Below are 22863 nucleotides of genomic sequence, written 5' to 3' on the forward strand. Positions count from 1 at the left end.
ACTTTCATTTAGATGTTGCATCATACTCATAATGCAACAAATGCTACTAATTGTTGGGTATGTGGAATGATACCTGCGCATCAAAAGAAAGGAGGAACACCTTTCATTCCTCTTCCTTTTTCACACAATGGTTCTTCTCAAGCTTGGTACACGCTTTTGTTTGCATCTGGAAAACGTACAGAGGGCGGACTTCTTTTTCGCCTTAATAAAGTATGCTACCAAGACAAAGATGGGTATCCCCAAGCCAAAGGAACTAAATGGGAATGGGAAGAGTATCAACTGGACAATGTTTCAATACCATGGGGGTCATTACGACCCTGGTGGTCATGGACCGCCAGGGCCGGGGACCGCGGATGCACCGCCAACAGGCTGGCGGTGCATCCAGGCCTATTCTGACCGCGGCGGTAAAGCCGTGGTCAGAAAAGGGAAACCGGCGGTTTCCCGCCGGTTTTCCCCTGGCCTGAGGAATCCTCCATGGCGGCCCTGCAGGCAGCGCCGCCATGGGGATTCCGACCCCCTTACCGCCAGCCTGGTTCTTGCGGTTTTGACCGCCAGAACCTGGTTGGCGGTAACGGGTGTCGTGGGGCCCCTGGGGGCCCCTGCAGTGCCCATGCCAATGGCATGGGAACTGCAGGGGCCCCCTAACAGGGCCCCACCAAGATTTTCAGTGTCTACATAGCAGACACTGAAAATCGCGACGGGTGCAACTGCACCCGTCGCACCCTTTCCACTCCGCCGGCTCCATTCGGAGTCGGCATCCTCGTGGAAGGGGGTTTCCCGCTGGGCTGGCGGGCGGCCTTCTGGCGGTCGCCCGCCAGCCCAGCGGGAAACTCAGAATTACCGCGGCGGTCTTTTGACCGCGCAGCGGTATTCTGACGGCGGTACTTTGGCGGGCGGCCTCCGCCGCCTGCCAAAGTCGTAATGACCCCCCATATGTCTTCACAAATATAAGAGGCTCTGACAAGAAAGAACAATTTGTGATTTCTGTTACAAAAACTAAAGCAGATTTATGTATACGTAGCATTGGGCGAATTCCAGGAGGGATAAGCGATTGTACCTTGATTGATTTTAACTATTGAGGGTGTAAATAAGAGTAGTTTTACAGCTTCACATAATACATATTTTGTTTGTGGTAACTATGTATAATACCAACTACCTGTTGGGTGGTCAGGTGTGTGTTATGTATCTTTTCTATTACCCCCTGTGTTTTTGGCCCCTGCATCATATCACCGAGATTTTAAACTGTTCAATGACATCGTTAAAAATAGATATAAAAGGGCAATAAGTACAAATGAGTTAGACCAAACGGATACTAGCCTGCAACAATATGTTGATTTTAATTTAGGGTTGTTCCCTTTGTGGGTGCTGCGTTAAACAGTAGGAAAGTGAGACGATTGACTAGGGTTGTGGAAGCTGTCACCAATCAGGCAGCTCTGGCACTTGGGAATATTACTGAGGAGCTCCAAATTGCGAGGATTGTAGCGCTCCAAAATCGTATGGTACTAGATGTGATATTAGCTGACCGAGGTGGTGCATGTCGCATCATCAGTAGTAGTTGCTGTGGTTTTATTCCCGATCACTCACCTTCAGTATATGATGCAATATCTAAATTGCATAAAGTTGCTGCAGAAATCCACACAGAGACTGGTAATTGGACTTTTTCTGGATGGTTATGAAAGGGTCGTCTGTTGTAGTTTAGCAGCGATTAGATTAAGCATCAGCAGAAGACATCTTGCGTTTAGTAACTATTGTGAACATTTCACTGAATCCATTTTGTATTCATGGCAGCCATTTTCTCTGCCACATGCTGCCATGTGCTCACCATATGCTCTGTCCTACCTTTCTGTTAGCTACTCTTGAAAATCTGCCTAGTGACAAGTTATATTTAGCATCTCCCACTTTCGCACATTCTCAGTAAGGTCTGCAGCTGTTAGTCCTTGAAAACTGTTAGCTCCTCCTACCTGTCGACTGTGCATTTCCACATGACCTTACATGTATGCAAGTCTTGCTTCTATAATTGTACCACCTCCTTTTAGCCCCTGCGTGGGTATAAAAGGACCATGCTCTCTCAGTTCAGTGTGCTATTTCAAACATTACCGAAGGGTGCTGTTTTGAACTGTAGTACCACCTCATGAGGTTAATAAACGTTGTCTTTTATTTCAGTTTCTATGCCAACTTCTTCCTACATGGTCTGAGGACTTTGTACAGAGAAAGGTGAACCCCTTGCACTAGTAGGCCTTGCTGAGGCTTACTTCAACAAGAGCAGCCGCAGAGCGTTTCATCATGTGGGCCTTTCAGCAGGGAAAAACGAAATCATGGGCCCAAGCGCACCTGGCGGCGGTGGCACATTACTCGAAGCTACAAACGGGTACCGACCCTACCGCAACACACTACATTAAAACGGCAATGAAGGTCTGGAAACGCCTCGAGGGGGACAGGGCGGACACCAGACACCCTCTTGATTTTGACAAACTAACCTCTCTACTGGATTCCTTGCAAGTGGTAGCAGAGAATAGGTATGAATTTCTACTGTTCAGGGCAGCGTTCGCCATAGCCTTTTTTCGGGCGTTCAGAGTGGGGGAGCTGGTCGCATCATCCAAAAAATTAGGGGACAACAGTTGGCTGCAAGCAGAAGATTGCCAGTTAGGACCGGATTGGGTCAGCTTAACACTGAGACGGTCAAAGACTGACCAGGGGGGCAAGGGCTCCCAGATTAAGCTGCAATGCATAAACCAAACAAAATATTGCCCGGTATGCGTTTTAAGAGAGTATTTAGGGACATGTCCTAGCGGCCCTGGTCCAGTATTCAGGCATTTAAACGGGGACTACGTGAGCAGATTCCAGTTCACCACTGTTATGCGGAAGACTTTAACGAAGGCAAGCCTCCCCCCTGCAGATTTCAGTTCTCACTCGTTTCGCATTGGGTCCGCCACAACAGCAGCCGGCCTAGGCTTAGATGCGAGCGCCATCAAGGCGGTCGGCAGATGGCGTTCAAAAGCTTACAGGAGTTACATCCGCCCACATCTGCAGTGACGGAATCATATCATTACATTGGCAGGTGCTTCTACCAAGCCCACATGGATAGTTGGGCATTTGTTTATATCCAGGTTAGAAACATGGTGGAATCAACTCAGCAAGAGGAGAGACGGATCAACAAAGGCAATATGATGGTTAGGCACCCCAGGAATGAGATGGTCACAGCTCCAGCAGACCCTTCTAAACATACTCGAGGCATCCCAGAGACACCCGGGCACAATAATTACACACCTGGGAGGGAACGATCTGCCTAGCATGGGGCGGAAGATCCTGTTGAGCGAAATCAGGCAGACACTGTGGTCCCTCACTAGACTCTTCGGGAGCACCACCATCATCTGGTCAGAGGTCATCCCCAGAGTTACATGGTGAGGGGCAACATCAGAAAAAGCAGTGGATAACTCCAGGAGGAAACTGAACATTGTGGTTGCCAAATATTGCAAAGTGAAGGGCCTGGAGAGCATCCGCCATGGTTTGATCCACCCAAGGCGGCCGGAACTTTACGCATCAGACGACGTTCACCTGTCAGCAGAAGGGATGGCCATCTTCTGGGCCAACCTGAAGGCAGGGATGGTATAAAAAATAAAAAATAAATATTTAGCAACAGGGGGAGCTGCCAAGAGACATAAGCCCCTCGGAAAGCGTGGCAGTAATTAAACAAAGTTTTACCAAACACGCACCCAGTAAGGGGGTATGCGAACGGAAAACCACACACCTTGGGATGCCTCACGGCAGGGTGTAAGGTGGTCCACTAAGGGGAGTAAGCGGAACACGGCACTCGCAGCCCAGACCCGCCAGATCGGATGGCAGGGCATAGGTAGCGAGTTGGGCCTAATCCAAAGGACTTACAGCTACCCCCTGCAACAACAACGAGGTAAAACGAACTCTATGGGAGTAAGCCCCTCCCAAAAGCGAAAGGTGGGACCGCCAGCAAGAGAAGGGCAAAAGGAGACGTAGCAAACGGAGGCCAGTACCCGAAGGCCACCAATCACTGCTAATTGTATAATGCTGGAGTGGCAAAATTAGTCACTGTATAAACTGAATGTTAAATTGTCATAAGTATGCATTTCATGGGCAGTGATTTACACGATAAAATGTAACCCATCATGGTCAGTCGCACATTGTCCACAGTAATGAAGCGGCCAAATTTATCCACATTTTAAATAACCTGTGTCAAATGTATGATTTCAAGCAGGCCGCTATGTCACAAGTTACATAAGTAGATGAATGTGGTTCATGATGCCAACTCTGGAGTGAGTCAAGTGCGGGAGTTAGTGCAAAGGCCGCCCCCGTAGGGGGCATAAAGGGCCGGCGCCTTAACGCCCGCCTTGGCCCGGAAGGGACCGGTCAAACCGGTTTGGGACGGCGAGCACCAAAAGATTGGAGGCGCCCCAGCCCTCCCCCCTCGGACAATGGGGGGGAAGGTGAGGGATACTAAAGGGGCCAATGGGCGAGTTTGGTATGTTTCAAACTCTCCAATGGCCTTGCACCAAAAACACAACATGGGGCCTTGGGGGGTCCATTTATACTGCGCGGGTCACAGCTGCTGGCAGTTCGTGACCGGGACAATGCGCTTGTACACCAAATCGAACACCACCCACCCACCCCATTGATACGAGCATACAGTTGCAATTCTGGACAGACAAAGGGGCAAGCGATAATTAAACAAAGTTTTACCAAAAACGCACCCAGTAAGGGGGTATGCGAACGGAAAACCACACACCTTGGGATGCCTCACGGCAGGGTGTAAGGTGGTCCACTAAGGGGAGTAAGCGGAACACGGCACTCGCAGCCCAGACCCACCAGATCGGATGGCAGGGCATAGGTAGCGAGTTGGGCCTAATCCAAAGGACTTAAAGCTACCCCCTGCAACAACAACAAGGTAAAACAAACTCTATGGGAGTAAGTCCCCTCCCAAAAGTGAAAGGTGGGACCGCCAGCAAGAGAAGGGCAAAAGGAGACGTGGCAAACAGAGGCCAGGACCCGAACGCCACCAATCACTGCTAATTGCATAATGTTGGAGTGGCAAAATTAGTCACTGTATAAACTGAATGTTAAATTGTCATAAGTACGCATTTCATGGGCAGTGATTTACACGATAAAATGTAACCCATCATGGTCAGTCGCACATTGTCCACAGTAATAAAGCAGCCAAATGTATCCACATTTTAAATAACCAGTGTCAAATGTCTGATTTCAAGCAGGCCGCTATGTCACAAGTTACATAAGTAGATGAATGTGGTTCATGATGCCAACTCTGGAGTGAGTCAACTGTGGGAGTTATATGCCCCTACATACATAAAATTAGCTATGGCTTGACCTCCCATCCTGCACCCCCAACCCGCCCCAACCCACCTCTCTCTGCTCGCCACTCCGTCTCTCTGCTGGGAGCAGACAGGGGACTGTTTTGCCTGACAGTATCAGATCAAAAGCTTTAATTACTTCATAGTTTGTAGGCCTCTTTAATTTATGCTTCCATAGATGATCTGCCCTTTGTCCCCAAAACCGGGACATTTACCGAGACATTTATTTAAAATTAAGAGATGCGTCAGGACACCGGGACAGTCCTCTAGAAACCGAGACTTTCCGGGGAAATCCGAGACGTCTGGTCACCCTACAACAGTCGGTGTTGGCAATTAAGCCTACAAATGTTCTCTTGCGCGTTACGCATATCACAATGAATAATGTACCTAAACAATGATGTCCTGGGGGGAAATTCCAGTAACTTGTAACTCAGTCACCATGTTTGCAGAAGGGGGTGGGTGTGGAAGGGTAGAGAGGCTAATTGAGGACAAGCATTTTCTCCACAAATGCCCCCGAGCTGATCCCATCAGGGCAGGGCAGCTTTATCTCCTTTTCAGGAAGGGGGATTTCTTAACCTGTGTTTGCACGAGACTTACTCAAGAGAGCTCGTTTTTTTCTGTCTCGAGGGGGGTATTTCAGCACAGCCCTTCCTGGACAGAAAGAGCTATAAAATGGGCGAGTGATGTGTACACTGAGGCACAGCGAGGCAGAGGGCTGTTAGGGTGCGCAAGATGTTGCCATACCTTCTCATCGTGTTCCTCCTTCAAAGGCCTGCCGTGAGTATCACTTCTTTCAGAGACACCGTACAAGTTCACGTGCGTTACTCCGATATATCAGAATTTTCTCGGCTCTTTTCATTTTCTCCCTGGTTCTATATGTTTGCTTGCAGAGATCATTTGAATGCACTTACCAGGGCTATTATGTTTCTCGTGCCTAAGTATTTCATCAGAAGCAGACTTTTTTTCCCCTTGGCGTTAGGGATTTGTAGTCCCGATTTTATAATGAAGGAATGTAAAGACAAGCCTTGGACTGAATAAGATACTCGCACATGAATCTTGGCAACTTTAGATCTCTGATTTATTTAACCCTTTCTTTGAATAAAGACGTTCCCCTTTTATTCTGGCAGATATTTACAGATCTCAGTGCCTGAGGTATTTCCCAGTGCGTTCCCGGTGCGCTCGCGCTAGCCGTTCGCTTGCAGTAACGATGGACTGTTGGTAATATAGCTCCTTTGGTTAATGCGCCAGATCCAAAGATCTGCCTGCAACAATTCAGAGTCTTCACACCCACAGTCTGTACCAAGACTCTCATTCCCCCAAGATAGACAAAATGACAATTGCCCTAACAATGCCCACTCCCACTTTCAGTTCGTAGTGACGACATTAATCTGACTAGCAGGTTTAGGTTTTTAGAAAGGTGGCTGGTTAAAGCTCAAGATGGCAACACAAGTCTTTTAAAACCACAGTGTTCGCATAGTATGTGGGTTTGTTTAAAAACTGTAAAAATACTTTTAAAGTGCTTTGGCTACCAGTGTTGCACAGCTACATTGCTACCCTTTGATATACTTGTGCGGTAACTATGTAATTTGCACTCCCTTCATTCTTTGCAGTTGAAGTATGTTTTACACTAAAACGCGTCGTTTTCATGATTAAAATATATTATTTTTTATTTTGCTTTTTCTGAGAAACTGAAATCAGGCGCTAGTCAGAGCATAAAAAAGGTAAACTGTGACATCCCCCCGAAATCTTGATATACATAGTTATTTTAGAAAACACTCCCTAAAAGTCCCTAAGAGTGTGTTGGGCACCTGATGCTAAACCCCACCCTCCCGGCTGTACATTGACCATGTCAATGGACAGGGATTTCAACTTGTGTTTCACGTTCAATGTCCACCCGCGTTAGAGGGCGTAGCCTTTCTCCCTCCAGGCACGTTTGAACACTCTTCAGCTTTGTTTGGGTCCCTAACGTGCATTCCAACCTCTTCCTACCAATTTTCCGATGGAAGATGTGCCCCTTTATTCTAAAACGGTTGGCAATCAGTTGGACAATCAATGTAATTCTGGATCATATAGGGTTGGGCTCCCTCCACTTAGGTCATTCATCCCGAGATAAGGAGCTGACCAGGGGAACATATTTACTAAGGGCTTGCTTTGCCCTTACATCACGCAAGGCAACACAAACTCTTAACTGGCATTTACTAAGCCAAGCAAAGCCACGATGCTTGCACATGTGGTGCGTGTGGGCATTCCCAGTATCCACCCATCGATTTTGGAGCATTTACAGATTCACAAAGAGTTGTAAACCAGGGAATGGTCAAAATGGTATGCCTCCCAGACCCAGGCATAACAAAAAGAAATGTCTTTATTTCTCCTTGTTATTACCTTTTTCTATGTTTGATACACTCCGCATCACACATAGAAAAAGGAAAATGACATTAAGGATTGTTTTTATGCAGGAAGATGTCTCTTCCTGAAGAAAAACAACTCTTTGCGTAACGCGGGCGCCCTTGCACCATAGTGCAAGGGTGTCTGCATTAGTGCTGGGCAGTACACACTGCACCAGCACAAGGAGGCAGCAGAAATGCACCATATCTTTGTAAATAAGACACTTTATGCTATCTCTTTAATGCCACACAATGCAGCAAGTTGTCTTGCTGCATTGCATCGAGTGAAATTTTAGTAAATCTGCCCCATGGTGTCTTCGTAGAACTTTAAAGTGCAATGTTTGTACAAATGTGTGAACCAAAACATTACCAGCTCAATTCATGGGTTTCTGACAATGCTGTAAGTGTGTAGATGTGCAGTGGAGTAACACAAAATTATGAGGCCTCACTACAGAATGTGGTGAGTGGCCCCTGGCACTCCCATATCCCACATTTATTTGTAGGACACAGGCTAAAAGGGGGCATCCTGACGTATGGAGATGACCTTGTGATACAGAGTGCTAAGGGAGCCTGTGTTACACCCCTGTGGGTGTTATATGTTTAAGCTAACATATTTTGAATGTTTTTGGAATGTAGGCTAGTGAGAGGATATGAATGTGCTCAGTGCTTAATTTGAGTCGGTGTTTGCCAGGGATCAGCATTCAAACTTGATTTTTAACAAAGGCACTTACTTATAACAGTCCATCACATGGTAGCGCTGTTTGTCTATTTTTGAGGAGAGAACATCAATTTAACAACCACATACATATTTTAATAATAATTCTAGCACATCCCGGCCATTCTTACTGATATGGTGGCCTGGAATTGTCAAAACTGTACCATTTAAATGAATGTCATGTTTAATAGATTGCATTTATGCTTGCATGTGGCAATGTTATCAATTACAGTCGGTAGTGCAAGCTGTTTATTAATTAAGCGTTAAGGCCCATATTTATACTTGTTAAGCTTCGCATTTGGGCTGTTTTTTAATGCAAAAATGGCGCAAACTTAGAAAATACAATCGTTTTTTGCAAGTTTGCGATGTTTTTGCACCATAAAATGACGCAAATGCGGCGCTAAAAAAGTATAAATATGGGCCTAAATGTGCTGCTATGCCAAAAACACCTAGCCCGCGATAAAGATTTGGTGCAGTGTGGAGCGTGTGATACTGGTGTGAGCATGGTGTCTTGGGGTTCTGTTGGTGTATGGAGAAGTGCTAATTAACCTGGTTTTGGTACGGTTGCAGCAGTGCTTTAAATGAGCAGGTACTGTCCGGTACTGAGTGCCACACTCTTTTAATTTAGAAGGGATACTGCCCGTACTTCTCATAACTAGTGCAATACATTTAATGGGAAAGTACCTGCACTTCTCAGCAGCAAACAGGTACTCTAGTTAGTATCTGCTCTTCTGTATTTTCAAATGAAGCACTGGTTGTTAGAGAACCTAGCTTCAGTGTCAAACATTACCCTGCTCTGGATATGTCAGCCAGTCTGATTAAGGGTCATCGTGGGTTCAACGGATCTACCTCAAATCAAAGGCCTTCTGCCGTGCCACTTAGTGAGCCAGATAACGTCAGACATCTAATTTGTGCTTGTATCCACGTTGGAGATTTACAGTTTTAGAAGTGCTGAATTAATGGAAGAGTCCCGGTAGTTCAATAGACATTGGCGCCAGCTTCTGTGCCCTTATTGCACCTTCAGATTACAAATGGGACCGGCGCCATGCCTTGCACTTGTTTAAAAAATCATTGCTTTTGTTCAAAGGGAAAATTCGTGTCCACGGGCTTGCTTTGCTTCAGTTTTCAGCTGTGCGATTAGTGATGTGAGAGCAGATACGGCGTTACCTTTAACCCAGGGTCAAATTGCTAAACGATTGTGGCACAGTTGTTATCAGCAGAGGTTACGGAATATAGAAGGAGTGCTGGGAGCGTGTTAATGCACCACATTCAAATGGCCTAAATGTTGAACCGACTTCATGTTTGCAAGAAGGCATCTCTTTACCACTAGGTGTCGTCAAAATGCAACGAACGTCTGGAACATTTTATTTTTATTTTGTGATAGCCTGCAGAAAAAAAACATGTTTTCTTTTATTTAATCTTGAATTGAAAGTCCCTGCACTGTCCCTCGCAGCAAATCTGCGGCAAATGGATTTAGTTAGTCGACCCCCACCCCCGGAAGGAAGAAAGACTCGTTCAAGTTTAAAGGCATGGGCCGGGCCATTGTTGTCCCTTCCAGGGGACGACAGGATTATTCGTCTTCGTCCAGGAAGCAAGGGCGGTGACTGGAAGGGTTCATAGGTAGCAACAAGTGTGGCCAGGGAAGCATAAGGAGGGGCGCTCACCACCAGACAGACACCCTCTTTGTCCCCTCAGGAGTTACCACTCACGAAAAGAGTGAAGACACACCATAGGAAGGCAAAATGAAGCAAAAATGTCAATGCTATTCTGGGGTGCCAGACCACACGATCGTCAATTCTCATCAGGAGAGGTTATCTAGGGGATCAACCCTAATGGGGTGCTGACCTGCTGGAGGTCAAGCACTTCCTCATGTTCCTCAGGTACTCCAGAAGTGTTTAGGACATGAACTAAAATGTCACAGGGTGCCCTAGAAGGGTACCCCTGGAAACATAAAGCTGAAGTTTATGAATGATTCATACATGTTGTGTATATTTTATTTCATTTGACTGGAGCTCATTATCTGGGCCTCCCCTTGAAATGGGGATGTAAATCGGAAATGAGTGCAATTTTATTGCGACATTTGGTGTAGTGTATGCACTGCTTTGTTGATGTACATTTCGATACTACTGTACTTGTATCTCTTTATGGGTCTGAAGTAAACTTGCTACATCCCATCCCAAACCAAATTGTGACATGGTGTTTGTGGGAGGAGACAGGAATAGGGTAGGATCACTGCCACCACACCAGTGAGTGCACTATGGAAACGGGCTGATTGCTCCCTGTTATCTCATTGGCCTACTTCATGTCTCAGCACTGTAATTAAAACCGAATTGCACTCTCGTTAAAGTTGGACCAGTATTAACACCAGTGTCGTGTTCTATATTATAAACATACCCAACGACTGTAGTAGTCCGCCTGAAGTACTTTACTTCCGGGTCTGCCTCATCCATTTCACGTTTCTTGGAAAGAGGCGCGCACCTTACCCGAGTTGTGGAGTTTGAGAGTCCCACCATCCGAGCTGCAAACGGAGCCCGCAGACGGACCAACCCACGCTCAAATGTGCAACTTTTCAAGTAGGGGTAAAATGATTATTAGCTGTCTGTGACTGTACACATTTTATGTTAAACTCGAAAACTGCAGGTAGCAGGCCGACGTAAATACACAACGCTAGAGACATTACAAGAAAACAGTTTTGTATATTGAGGTATCTAGCTAAAGATGCACTGAAGACGGATAAGGACTTCAAGGAACGTATTATGAATTTTTTTTTGATGGCACAATATTCACGGCTCTATTGTCTCCTATACTGAAGTAGTGTGCCAGCATTTGAAAGAAAAATCATTGTTATCATTAAAATTTGAAAACGTGTCCGGCCTAGGTATTACTGTAAAACTATGCACACACGCTTATAATGCGCCCTTTGCAACATACTTGTTGTCAGAATCATACAAAACACATCTTCATGCTTTTTTAAGGACTACATTTTACTGTAAGCCCAAAACCATTATGACTTTGCAAAAGCTTGTTTTCGTTTTTCCTAAACCCCAATAGCCTCCGGAAACAACCAGCAGTCTTTGTCGCTTGAACTGAGCCAACGTGTCTTACATCTGTTTACATCTTCTCTCTGCTGCAGGCTGGACAGAATGTCAGCGGTTCAGTAGATGACAGCGGCAACTGCCTCTGCAAGGTGATACTCCCAGATAACACCTTCCCCATGCATCGTATGGAGTCCCTGGAGTTCACGGCTTACCATCTGAACATCACCGTCCAACAGGAGCTCTCAAAGGTGAGAAAGATGCGCCCTGCCTAACCTCCATGAACCGAGGGCCTCATTTACAAACCCCTTGCATTGCAGATGCTTCCTTTTTTTTGACGCAGCGGTGGCATTAGCAGTGCACTACATTGCTCCATATCTACAAACTGATGCAATGGGCCCAATGCGTAAGTTTATAAAGCCCTGTGTCACATTATACCTTCCCCCGGTATAATGTATGCAGGGTAGGCATTCCCACAGAAAAAGCCACATAGAACTGGTGCAGTGAAATTTGCAACTTTTCACTGCGTCACTCTACGACTTCACTGCATCAAAATTTTACCGCTTAGTCAGACAAGGCGTAAAACTGACGCAGGGCTTTTTCTAATGGGACTCTCCTTGCATTGCTGGAGTTCTGTCAGTTTGATGACGCAACTCGAGCAATGCATCACTTTAGTGGCAAAAGATGCATCAGAATTTCTGACGCATCTGTAAAACGTGCACCATGGAAGCTCTTTATTGAAAATACAGTGCCTCCAAGACGTCGTTAGAGGATGTTACTCAGGTGCAAGAAATCTAATGCATTGATGACAATGCATCAATTTCTTGCAAATGAGGCCCTGAATTTGTGCATCTGTCAGTGTATGGGTCAAAATGGCTGCCCCTATTTGTAATATTTAGTAAACTGTCATTATTCAAAGCAACTTTCGAAACAAACAAAATGTGATTCATTTGCCTCAGGTACCAAATCTGCTCATTTATATATCAGAGCAGTTTTTACTGCTAGGTGAATCTTTATGCTAATAAAATATCATGTTGCAGAGTGGTCCGAGATTATAGAGTAAAGACTTCACAGGATGGGACGAAATAGCTGCTTTCCTTTGAAACAATCATTGACAACCCCAATACATTTTGCTTCCGGGACCTATTGGCTTTGCCAATAGCTTTTGGCAATGTGGTACAGCGGTGGAACTCAGTTATAAATAAAATAAATAAATAAAAAAAAGGTGCAATGATGGTTGTGTCATTCCACGGACAGCCACATGTGTCAGAATGGATACTTGCTCCAGCAGAGTGATGCAAGCACCATTTGGTTTCATTTTAATTTACACATCCATAATGGCGGTCACTTCTTGGAAGGGTAAATTAAAAAAATAGATATATTTTAGTGCGTAAGTGCCAATTAAAAAAAAAAAGACAGTGAGCGATGGGGTGCAGTAGTGACAAAACAGAAGAGTAGGCGGGGGACATTAAGGGAAAAAGGAGCACATGGAGGGTGGGGGCAGAGAAGTACAAGAAGGAAAGAACAAAACAGTAGTGCATAGAGGAGAAAGGGCCATATAGAGTGTTTTGTTTGATGGGGAGAAAAGCACACGGATGAGAGCAAGCAGTACAGAATGGGGGAGGGGAAGCACACAAGGGAGACAGTTGGAAAACATATTAGAGTGCGTAAGCAAAAAGAAACGAAAGAGCAGTGCATGGGGTGAAAAGCGGACAGTTGAGAGAGGGAAACATCAAGTGGCAGGGGAGAGAAGCACACGAGGGAGACAGCTGGAAAACACATGCACCTCGTAGAGTGCTTAAGCAAAAAAGAAAAAAAAAAACAGTTCCCTAATAGTGAGCAGTGGAAGGAAATAAGTAAAGAGGCTCTCCTGTGGATAGGGACAAACTCAGGTTAACAAGAAAAACATCAAAAAAGGAAGCAAGCAAATGAGAATGATTACAGAGCAACTCAATGGGAAGCAATGATTGGGCTTTAAGCCCACAGTAAAATCTTGGTAAACTCACAGTAGACCTTGTGTAACAAGACAACTTGCACTGTATGGTAGGTGTGGCCTAAAAAAGGAGTCGTCATTTTTATGTTGGCCGCTGTTCCTCATCTTAACAACCCAATCTTGAATACTGGTCACTCCACCAGTTATTCATCATCAAAAAGTCTTGTGCACTTGTCACTGTGTTTCGTGGATCAACCAGGCTTGAATATAAGTTTGTCTGCCTGACACCGGTCAATCACTATTACATACTAGTCAATATGCCTCATAGTCCTCTTCCAGTCAAGTGTGCTCCTCTATGACTCATCATTAGTCAACAACACTTGGACTGGCCACTCTGCCTCACAGTGGTCAACCATTCTAGTACAGTAGTCACTCGGCACCGTATTGGTCACCCAATCATGTATTCTGGTCACTCTGACCCCTATGATTCAACAGACTTGAATACTGGTTATTTGCCTCACTAATAACAGTCTCGTCCTTACTGTCTTGTCCTGTTCATTATTCACCTCAAACTAGCATACCTGACTTACACCAGTCACACAACCTTAAACTGTCCTGGTTGACACATACATACTCATCCTCATGGATCATTGTACTTCTTTTGTGGAACTTTCTATCATTATATGATATTTTTAGTACGGTCTTCCTAGAATTACAAACACGGTAGCTCATTTTGTGTAGTACACGATTTGGTGTTCATTTTTCTTAATAATCTTCGAGACCCCAAGTTATTTTATTTTTATATTGATGTAAACCATGCATTTCTAAATGGGGACCAATACTAGTATTGATAAGTACAGTGGGTAACACTTTTATATAGTGCATGCAAACAAACACAAGCCTATACTGACACATGCACACAAACGTATAGGTATGTGGAAAGAGCGAGGAAGTTACAGGTTTTCATGTAAAGATCAACACTGATTCAGGATATCCATCACATATGTGACAGAGTACCAGTCCATCAAACTCAAAAGCAGGCCCTATGAACTGATTGTTGATATGTGCCAGTCATCAGCAGAATCAACAACAGATCATGCAGTTGCCATGCTGTCTGTGTTGCAGCTGAACAGGCTTGAGGTGATGACATTTTTACAGTGGACATCATGATCACCCCATAAGCGGCAATGTAATTAAAAGAAACACGGAAGAAATATAGAGGAAAAAAAGATCTCCACAACTTACAAAGTACTATGGGACATATTTACAGGAAACTGGTGCATCAGTGCTGATGCGCCAATTTTCTTGCGTCACCCCTGCCCCACCTAACAACACCATGGGTTTGCTGTATTTACAATATGGCACAGCATGTCGTACGTTAGGCCAATAGCATCAAAATTGTTAACGATATTGTGGCCCTTTGCTGGACTAGCATCAAAAATGTTGAAGCTAGTCCAGCAAAGTGCAAGGATGCTCATTGATTAAAATGAGCGCATCACTTTAACGCCTGCTTTGAGCAGGAATTAAAAAAGATGCCAAAAATGGACAGGGAAATCTTGTAGATTTCACTGTGCCATTTTTGTGGGCCTCCTAATGCCGAAATGCCCCACTTGCACACATTATGCCTAACGCAGGCATAATGTAGCGCACAAGGGTGCAAAGTGGCGCAATGCATACATTGCGCCACTTTGCAAATATGGTGCATCAAAAATTGCCTCCTTGAGCCACATTAGCATAAAAAAATGATGCTAGTGTGGCACAAGGAGGTGCTTGTAAATCTGGCCCTATGTACTTTATTATGAGCTACTTTACGAATTCTTGATTGCTAATAGGGTTCGATGCACTAGTTTGTGTATTCTCTAACATTTTTGTGATCTTTCCCATATTATTGTACCTCTAGATACAGAGCTACCGGGGCACCTTTAACTTGTACCTGCAGCGGCTCCAGAACCTGACCCGCAGGGTACAGGTGATGGAGATGGGTGGTGTCTCATACAGTGAGCTGGACTTCGAGTTGCTGAAGGTCGAAATCCGGGAGATGGAGTCACTTGTAACACAGTTGAGGGCGTCCATGGATGGCAGCAATGTCATTGTGGAGACACTCTACACCGAGGTACTGTACCGATTCAGTTTTTTTTCCATTCAAGGCAAAGTTTATTTGATCTCCCAACTATGTATCTTATCATAAATGTTGGCAATCTCATTGGAAAACTGGAAACCATCCTTAATGCAGAAGAACTTCTATGTCTTCAACCAGTATTTAGCAGAGTGGACAAAATGAATCCCCTTTAGGACTACGGTAACAGATAGCTGTGCTACGAAGGGAGTTGAAATAAGACAAGACCTATAAGCAATAAGATTTTCTCATGGTGCAATGTGAGACTTCTTTCGAACTAATTCACGCCCACCACACTGCCAGACTTCCGAAGGGAACTACTTTATCCAGTATGCACTGCTACTGATAATCTGAAACATTAGCACCATCTTTAGAGAAAGGGTGATAAATACCACTGGAGAATGACAGGTGGCTGACACAAGCGTAAATGAAAGGAGTCAGAGGGTTCTCCCAAGGATAGCCTCATCAGATCAGGAGTGGACATAGGATACTGCAAGAGCCAACAGAGCTGTCCTAATGAAGGAAGGAACATAAGGAAGGAACTGAAACAATGTCAGTATAAAGTATAAATACCTAAGCAGGAAGGAAAGCAGGAGCATATCTGGGCAACATGCCAGGCTTAGCAACTCTAGTCTTGTACTGAGTGAGATACTGAGATGCTACCTTTCTGTGGTTGTTCCTTTTCATAGGCCTTTCTCTGATTGCTACCTGTTATCATGCACTATGGTTGTCTCTTTGAGAGATGACGGGGTACCACCATAATGGGGTGCACAATATAGGAAGAGTTTACTTTGTAGAAGCTCTAGCGCCTTCCATTTTGTCTGTTTGTCAGAGCACCTGCTGTATGGACTGCCATATCCAAACTCGCCACACCCTCCATGGCACACATTCTCACTGGTGCTGTCCCTTGATACCACATGTAATGAGGCTGTGTGGGTCAGTGGGTAATCACTGTCTCCAGTCATTTGGTAGAGTTTTGGTGATAGGATGGGTACAGTGGGGCCTAGTAAACACCCATGTCCATAGCTCATTCTATGATTTGCACCAATATGGTCATCGTAATAAACTAACAACAACTTACTGTTCTTAGTAAAACCAATCTGTTCTATTGCAAGAGTCATATTCTCCAACCTACCCAGAACTGTCCTAGATGACGTGCAACTTCCCTTCTTCAGCCCTGAATGCATTTCCAATCCACCATCCCAAGGCACCCTAGTGCGCCCGTCTGTATGAAATCAAGTGCTATTGCTTGATATGAGAATAAATGTTATATATGATGTCCTGGTTTATCTCAATTATCATAATTGTTTCACCGTCAGTGGTTCTTGTCACCTCCTCATCAAGATGGACCTTACCAACTCCTTTGTTTCTATAAACAACCCTTCTGTCAGAAGAGCAGCAAACACACACACACAAATACAAAAAAAAAATTAGGTACTCATTTTTACCTGTGCGAGCTGTATCCCTCCACCACATTAACCGACAATGCCTCAGTACCACACTCTATCCAAATCTATTGTTCCTCTTCCACCATGAACGTGTTGTTAAACTGTCTCACCAACACTCTCCCGCCAGACAGTAAAGTCATTCTTTCCAGTCACAGCTTTCTGATGCTTCCCAAACCCAGATGTTCTCCCAACTTACTGTGAAGAAATCTACTATCTGTTCCAGAGGTGTCCAACATGGGACGAGATGAAACAGGTGCCATCAGATTCTGACGATACCCACTAACTACGCAATGATTTGCTCTTAGATTGATTACATGGGAGATTATAATATGTGGAAATCCTGAAAATATGGCAAGAACACTTTCTCCTGGAACTGTGTTAGATGGCACTAACTATATCCATCTAACCTCTCTTTCTCGTTGTTCCAAGCCTCATTTACGCCACAGTTTGTCCAACCACCAGTACCAGAACCCTTTCTCACATTCCGGTTTTAATCTCACACTGTTCACTGTTGTGATATTTCAAAAAGTGCCAGGGCTTCCTTTTCTACAGACTCATGTAACACAAGCAGACTGCATACTGTACCTGGTATGAGAGATCACTATATTTAGAGGTGGTTGCCACCCAGATATACTGCAATTCATTTTCCTGGAAATGCCTGAATTTCGCACAAGCCAGTTTGTTGCAGACTCTTTATTTTGGTAATGCTTGACTTCACCCCATCACTTTGCACTAGTTTGCCTAATACTGAATGTCTGTCTTTACCTAGCAAACACACCACTCATCTTTTCAAGTTACAAGTGATCTCCTTTTGTCATGATAGTCTGCGGTGTTTAATCCCAAAGCTGTGTGTACAAACCCACTCTAGCCACCTCCTCCATTCATCACTTCTACATGTATACATCTAATTTCCTCATAAAATGAATGCATTTTTTTATTCTTCTTTCTCTAAAGTCCATTGAAGCCTTTTCGGGCATTGCCGGTCATGAAGAAAGTTTTATTAATAAGTACAAAAGCACGTATGAATAAATGCAAGCATTTTTATGAGCACCTTTCTTGCAGATAAAAAACATCTCCTTGATGGTGAATCAGCTGGAGTCATATGACAAAAACAACGTGCTAGCAGTGAGGCGAGAAATAGCGGCCCTGCGGAAGCGACTTCAGGACTGCGAGACAAACCAAGGGAAGGCCACTCCTTCACCTCCCACCTACGGTGAGTAGAATGGCACCTTTCAACATCTTACTAAAGAATTACCTACCACATTAACCCCCTAGTCAGCAGAGACGTTTTAAGGCATGGGCTAGAGGGCTCTGGCCCAGGGCTTCCACTATTCAAGGGCCCCCTTGATAAGGTTTTGCAACAGACCCAGACAGTTTAGTTTTTGCAAATAATCAGTTTACTTACTATCTTTTTTAGCAAGCCCAGGCTGATTTTGGTTAGATTTGGCAAGCATGTTAACCTTTTAGAGTTCATAGTCCCAGTTCAACTGCACAGGCCTTTGCCTTTATGCAACATATACCACTTACTGTGCAGTAGAAATTGGCATTTTATGCTCCCTTTGTGACTGCATCGAGTTTGTAGAGCTGCTGCCAGACCAGCATGATCACAGCCTAGTCCTAACTGACTCAGTATACCAGTTCCACACAGCTCAGGCAGTGCAGCAAACAAAAGAGGCTGACAAAATAGCTACACCACCCATTGTTGATGGAAGGCTTGTTGCACCTTTCTAACACTACCCCTGAGGTGGCGTTAGATTGTGGCGCTGCCTCAGGTTTATGAAAACTCATACATCAGCCTCAATACAAACACAACACACTTCAAAGCACACACTCACAAGGTAAACAGTGCTACACATGTGAATAAGCACTTCTGCGTCCTACATAGGGATAGTAAACAATATTCAAATGTTCCAGTACAATACAAACACAATTCCATTCTCTTTGTCTTCCCCTACCACAATGTAACAGCTCCACCATGGAATCACTCTCCTAACCCCTAGCTTAAACATTTTCCACAGTGTGGTCAGTCAAACAACTTTGCAAACGGATGTTTCATCATGACATGCAGATCATGCAAATAGTTATTTTTCGCAGTTCATTAAGTATTTACCGGTCACCAGACAAGGCAACTTAAAGGGATAACACACAAACCCAAAAGAGGGCGCCAGCGTGCAACAAATTAAATGTAAAATAAAATGTACCGCTTTTTAGGGATGAGGTAGCAATAAGAACAGTGTCAGATGTAAAAGGATTTTTAGTGGTTGCAAAATGTCATTATGCAAGTGGCAAAAGGTTTCATAGTACATTTAACCAAGAAGGTCCTTAAATGCTCCTCCTGCTTCAGCACCCTGGAGCCTCTTAAATAAAGTGAAGCATAAAGCAGCAAAATGCATATGTCCTAGCAGTAAGCAATAAAGTTTAGGTCATTTAGAATAGAAACCATTCTGAACAAAAATTGAGACACTTATTTATACAAACCCCGTTTCATCAATAGATTAAGCTTATCCATAGTTATACATGAACGAGTGCATAATGTAGAGCCACATATGCTCATAGGAAGTACACATACATAATCCTCCAGCCAACTTTGGAGAAAAGAGATTCAGGGCCTTATTTACAAGACCCTTTGTGCCGCTGGAATATCATTTTTAGTGACGGTCTGGCGTTGCACATTGCATGGCCATATATACAGGGCCATGAAAAGGCACTGTGCATGGCTTTTCATGGCCTTGTAAATATGGAAAGATTCAGTAATACATTACCAAACAGGCACTTGTCAGGTCATCATAGTACCAGGTTAAAGGAAACATTCCTATCTGGCACATGTCAAAAACCACCCTCCATATGCCGGCAAATGCAGATCCTGAAATTATGCTTCGTACCATAACAGGCAAAATAACATCATAAATCCGGGCATGACCAAAACATAGGTTCTGAGGGCATATAAAGCAACATGAACACACATAGGTTATCACTGCCTCCCTGTAGCATACACCACATTGCTATGGCCATCCCGCACTATCCAGGATATTTGTTACAGATTACCAGGCCTCACAAGTAGATCTGGTGCACCCACACCTCTTTTACAAAGTAGGAGGTAATCCCTCTCCGTGAAAAGAGTAGCCAGACAGGGGCCTCCGATGAGGATTCCTCCCCGTCCACGCGGCAGTTCTATGAGGCCGAGGCTCCTACGCCAACTAATGGACCCCCAGGAGTAGGGGGGCTCAAATGGTTAACACGGGGGGAATTCTCTGGATTCCCACGCCCAAAGTAGAACAAGGCCGTAATGGCTGTCGTGGGCTCCCCTACTAGAGGAAATGTGGTACCGGCCAATTTCTTCTCCCAGGAGGAGGGGAAACAGCAAGGCAGCCACCTGCGTGGCTGCTGCCCTCCATGACAGGCCACCTCTGCTCTCCTACTCGGAGAGCTATGGTAAATGCTCTAAGCCTCCTGGCAAATGGGAGGAATCCTCTGCTGACCCGTGGGAGAGAACTGCCCCCACTTCCCCCAAGAGAGGGTGTGGGCAGACCAGCACAAGAAGGTCCTGAAAATCCAGTGGCAGTCCTTCAGATGACCTAGCAGGCCACAGGTCAGCACAAGAAGCAGGTTACACTTATGCATAAAAGGTTTAGCCTGGAGGAAAGAGACAGCAAATGTTATATACTCCAAATTATTGCTGCAGGGTTTGTTTCACTATTTCACACATCATTTTCCATATCTAAGACCGGCTAAGTGTTTAACAGTCTCATATACATAAAAATCATAATCAACTAGTGCATCTAGTGCATCATTAGTCCGCAAAGTTACCTGGAATAGACCAAAACGTCACTCCTGTATGGGTGTGTTGGATAGTAAGTAGCACCAGAACTGGTAGTTGGTTAACCTATCAGGGGCTGTGGATGGTGTGAGTGCAGTAGGCCTTCTGACCACTAAGTTGCGCGCTGGCACCTACCTTTTCACAAATTAACCACTGATTACACATGGTGTGTAGAGTAACTATGCATAAGATCTAACATGCATTAACCTAACACAATAATGTGTCTCACCAATTCATAATAATAAATAACAGTAAGCAAAGCTTTCATGTGCAACTCATGCAGACAACCATTAGTCTAGGGGTCATTTTAAATCTTACTTTATATACCATGAACTGACATAGCATACCGCAACACCGAGGCCACACCATGCTGATATCTTTTCCTTTTCTGTCCCTGTTACAATAGGTACCTGCAATCATGGTGGTTTAATAAATGTCAGCAAACCCTTCGTGGTGCAGCTCAACTGGAGAGGTTTCAACTTCAAATATGGTGGGTGGGGCAAGGACTCGTACACTGAGGCCCCTAATAAGGACATGTACTGGGTGGCCCCATTGAACGGTGATGCACGGATGATGGAATCCTTCCGCCGTTACCAGTCCTATGATGACCTCCTCCTGTACAAGAATCCAACAGACAAGTCACTTCCCAGATTACTCTATGGCAGCACTTATGACTACAGCAGCTGTGGTCAGGGTGGTGGCATGATTGCCTTTAACAATTGCCTTTACTATAACTGCTACAACAGCAGGGACATGTGCAAGTTGAACCTGGAAACCAGTGTAGTGGAGCGCAAGACCTTGGTCAATGCCGCATACAACAACCGTTTCTCCTATGCTGCAGTAAACTGGCAGGATTTTGACTTTGCGGCCGATGAAGAAGGCCTCTGGGTCCTTTACTCCACAGAGGAAAGTGCAGGTAATATTATAATTGGAAAGCTGAACTCATCCTTGTTCATTGAGAATAGCTGGATCACCACTCAGTATAAACCCGGGGTAACCAATGCCTTCATGATCTGTGGAGTTCTTTATGCTACCAGGCCAGTGAACACTCGAAGAGAGGAGATATTCTACATGTACGACACCAAGACCAGCAAAGAAGGGAAACTGAGCATAATGCTTGACAAGATGATGGAGACAGTGCAGAGCCTGAGCTACAACCCCAACGACCGAAAGCTCTATATGTACAATGACGGCTATCAGGTTAATTATAACACCATATTCTCTCCGGACTCTGCGCGTAACTAAGGACCCCGTTATGAGTCTCATTTTAATACCAATGAGGCCAAAACAGCAGGATTTGCCCCTATCGAGCTAAGAAATCTACTGAAGCCCTGCAGACCCAGTGTGTTTCATCTGAACTCTTCGACTGCTGAAAATACCAGGAAATACCAAACCAGTTCCTGGCCAATTCATAAGTAGACCCTAAGAGTCCCAAAGGAACTTTGCTGTTCTATAAAGCTTTTGATGCTGTAATATGTGTAGTGAATATTTGATACCTTCAGCTTAATCCCGGCTGATTTCGAAGTGTGAAATGGTTCAGAGAGAATCATAGCACACCATCAATAAAGTTAGTTATATATATATGTTGCCTTTAGACTGCTTTTTACTTTTTTACATATTGAAGTCACTGCTTAAGAGTTATTTGGAAAATATCCCTGATCAAATAGATAGAACTTAAATGAAGACAGCCTGCCATGCAGGCCCAGTTAGGATTTAAAAGCCTGACTGCCAAACTGTTGGTTCTTCTGTCACACTGGTGGTAGTTGAAATGCCATATTTATAGTTGCATGGCATCGAAGTTCATATGTTACTCCAAAATTTAACCCCACCTGCATGGTAGGAGCAGATTTGGGAGACAAATTGCTTGGGTGATCTGCTATGTCATGTGTGTCACATATTTGAGTCATGGATGTGGACTTCCGCGTTAGGGGCACGGACATGTCCAGCATTCGCATAACAAATGTCTTTGATGTGTTGGGTGTTTTCCCCGTGAGCTTGGGGTTGGGGGGGCGGGGCGGCGGTTTACTAAATGCAGCTGGTGGCAGCTCTGTCATCAGGAATACCTTCAAACACCATCCT

The 22863-nt window shown here is 44.6% G+C and overlaps 1 protein-coding gene across 1 annotated transcript; it reads left to right on the top strand.

Moving 5' to 3' along the window:
- Nucleotides 1–5969: 5969 nt before the first annotated feature.
- LOC138259668 (olfactomedin-4-like) lies at nt 5970–22365 on the top strand. Its single transcript, XM_069207541.1, has 5 exons — nt 5970–6113; nt 11569–11721; nt 15304–15516; nt 18030–18180; nt 21191–22365. The coding sequence occupies exons 1-5, from the start codon at nt 6069–6071 to the stop codon at nt 22027–22029; spliced, it is 1401 nt and encodes a 466-aa protein (XP_069063642.1). The 5' UTR covers nt 5970–6068; the 3' UTR covers nt 22030–22365.
- The last annotated feature ends 498 nt before the right edge of the window (nt 22366–22863 follow it).

The sequence above is a fragment of the Pleurodeles waltl genome, chromosome 9, assembly GCF_031143425.1.
Source record: "Pleurodeles waltl isolate 20211129_DDA chromosome 9, aPleWal1.hap1.20221129, whole genome shotgun sequence".
NCBI classification, from domain to species: Eukaryota; Metazoa; Chordata; class Amphibia; order Caudata; family Salamandridae; genus Pleurodeles; species Pleurodeles waltl.

Bases quoted from the DNA above. Each gene is read 5' to 3' on its own strand.
- LOC138259668 (XM_069207541.1), top strand. From the start codon at position 6,069: ATGTTGCCATACCTTCTCATCGTGTTCCTCCTTCAAAGGCCTGCC. The intron at 6,114-11,568 runs GTGAGTATCACT...TCTCTGCTGCAG, and splicing joins TCCTCCTTCAAAGGCCTGCC to GCTGGACAGAATGTCAGCGG. The intron at 11,722-15,303 runs GTGAGAAAGATG...TTGTACCTCTAG, and splicing joins TCCAACAGGAGCTCTCAAAG to ATACAGAGCTACCGGGGCAC.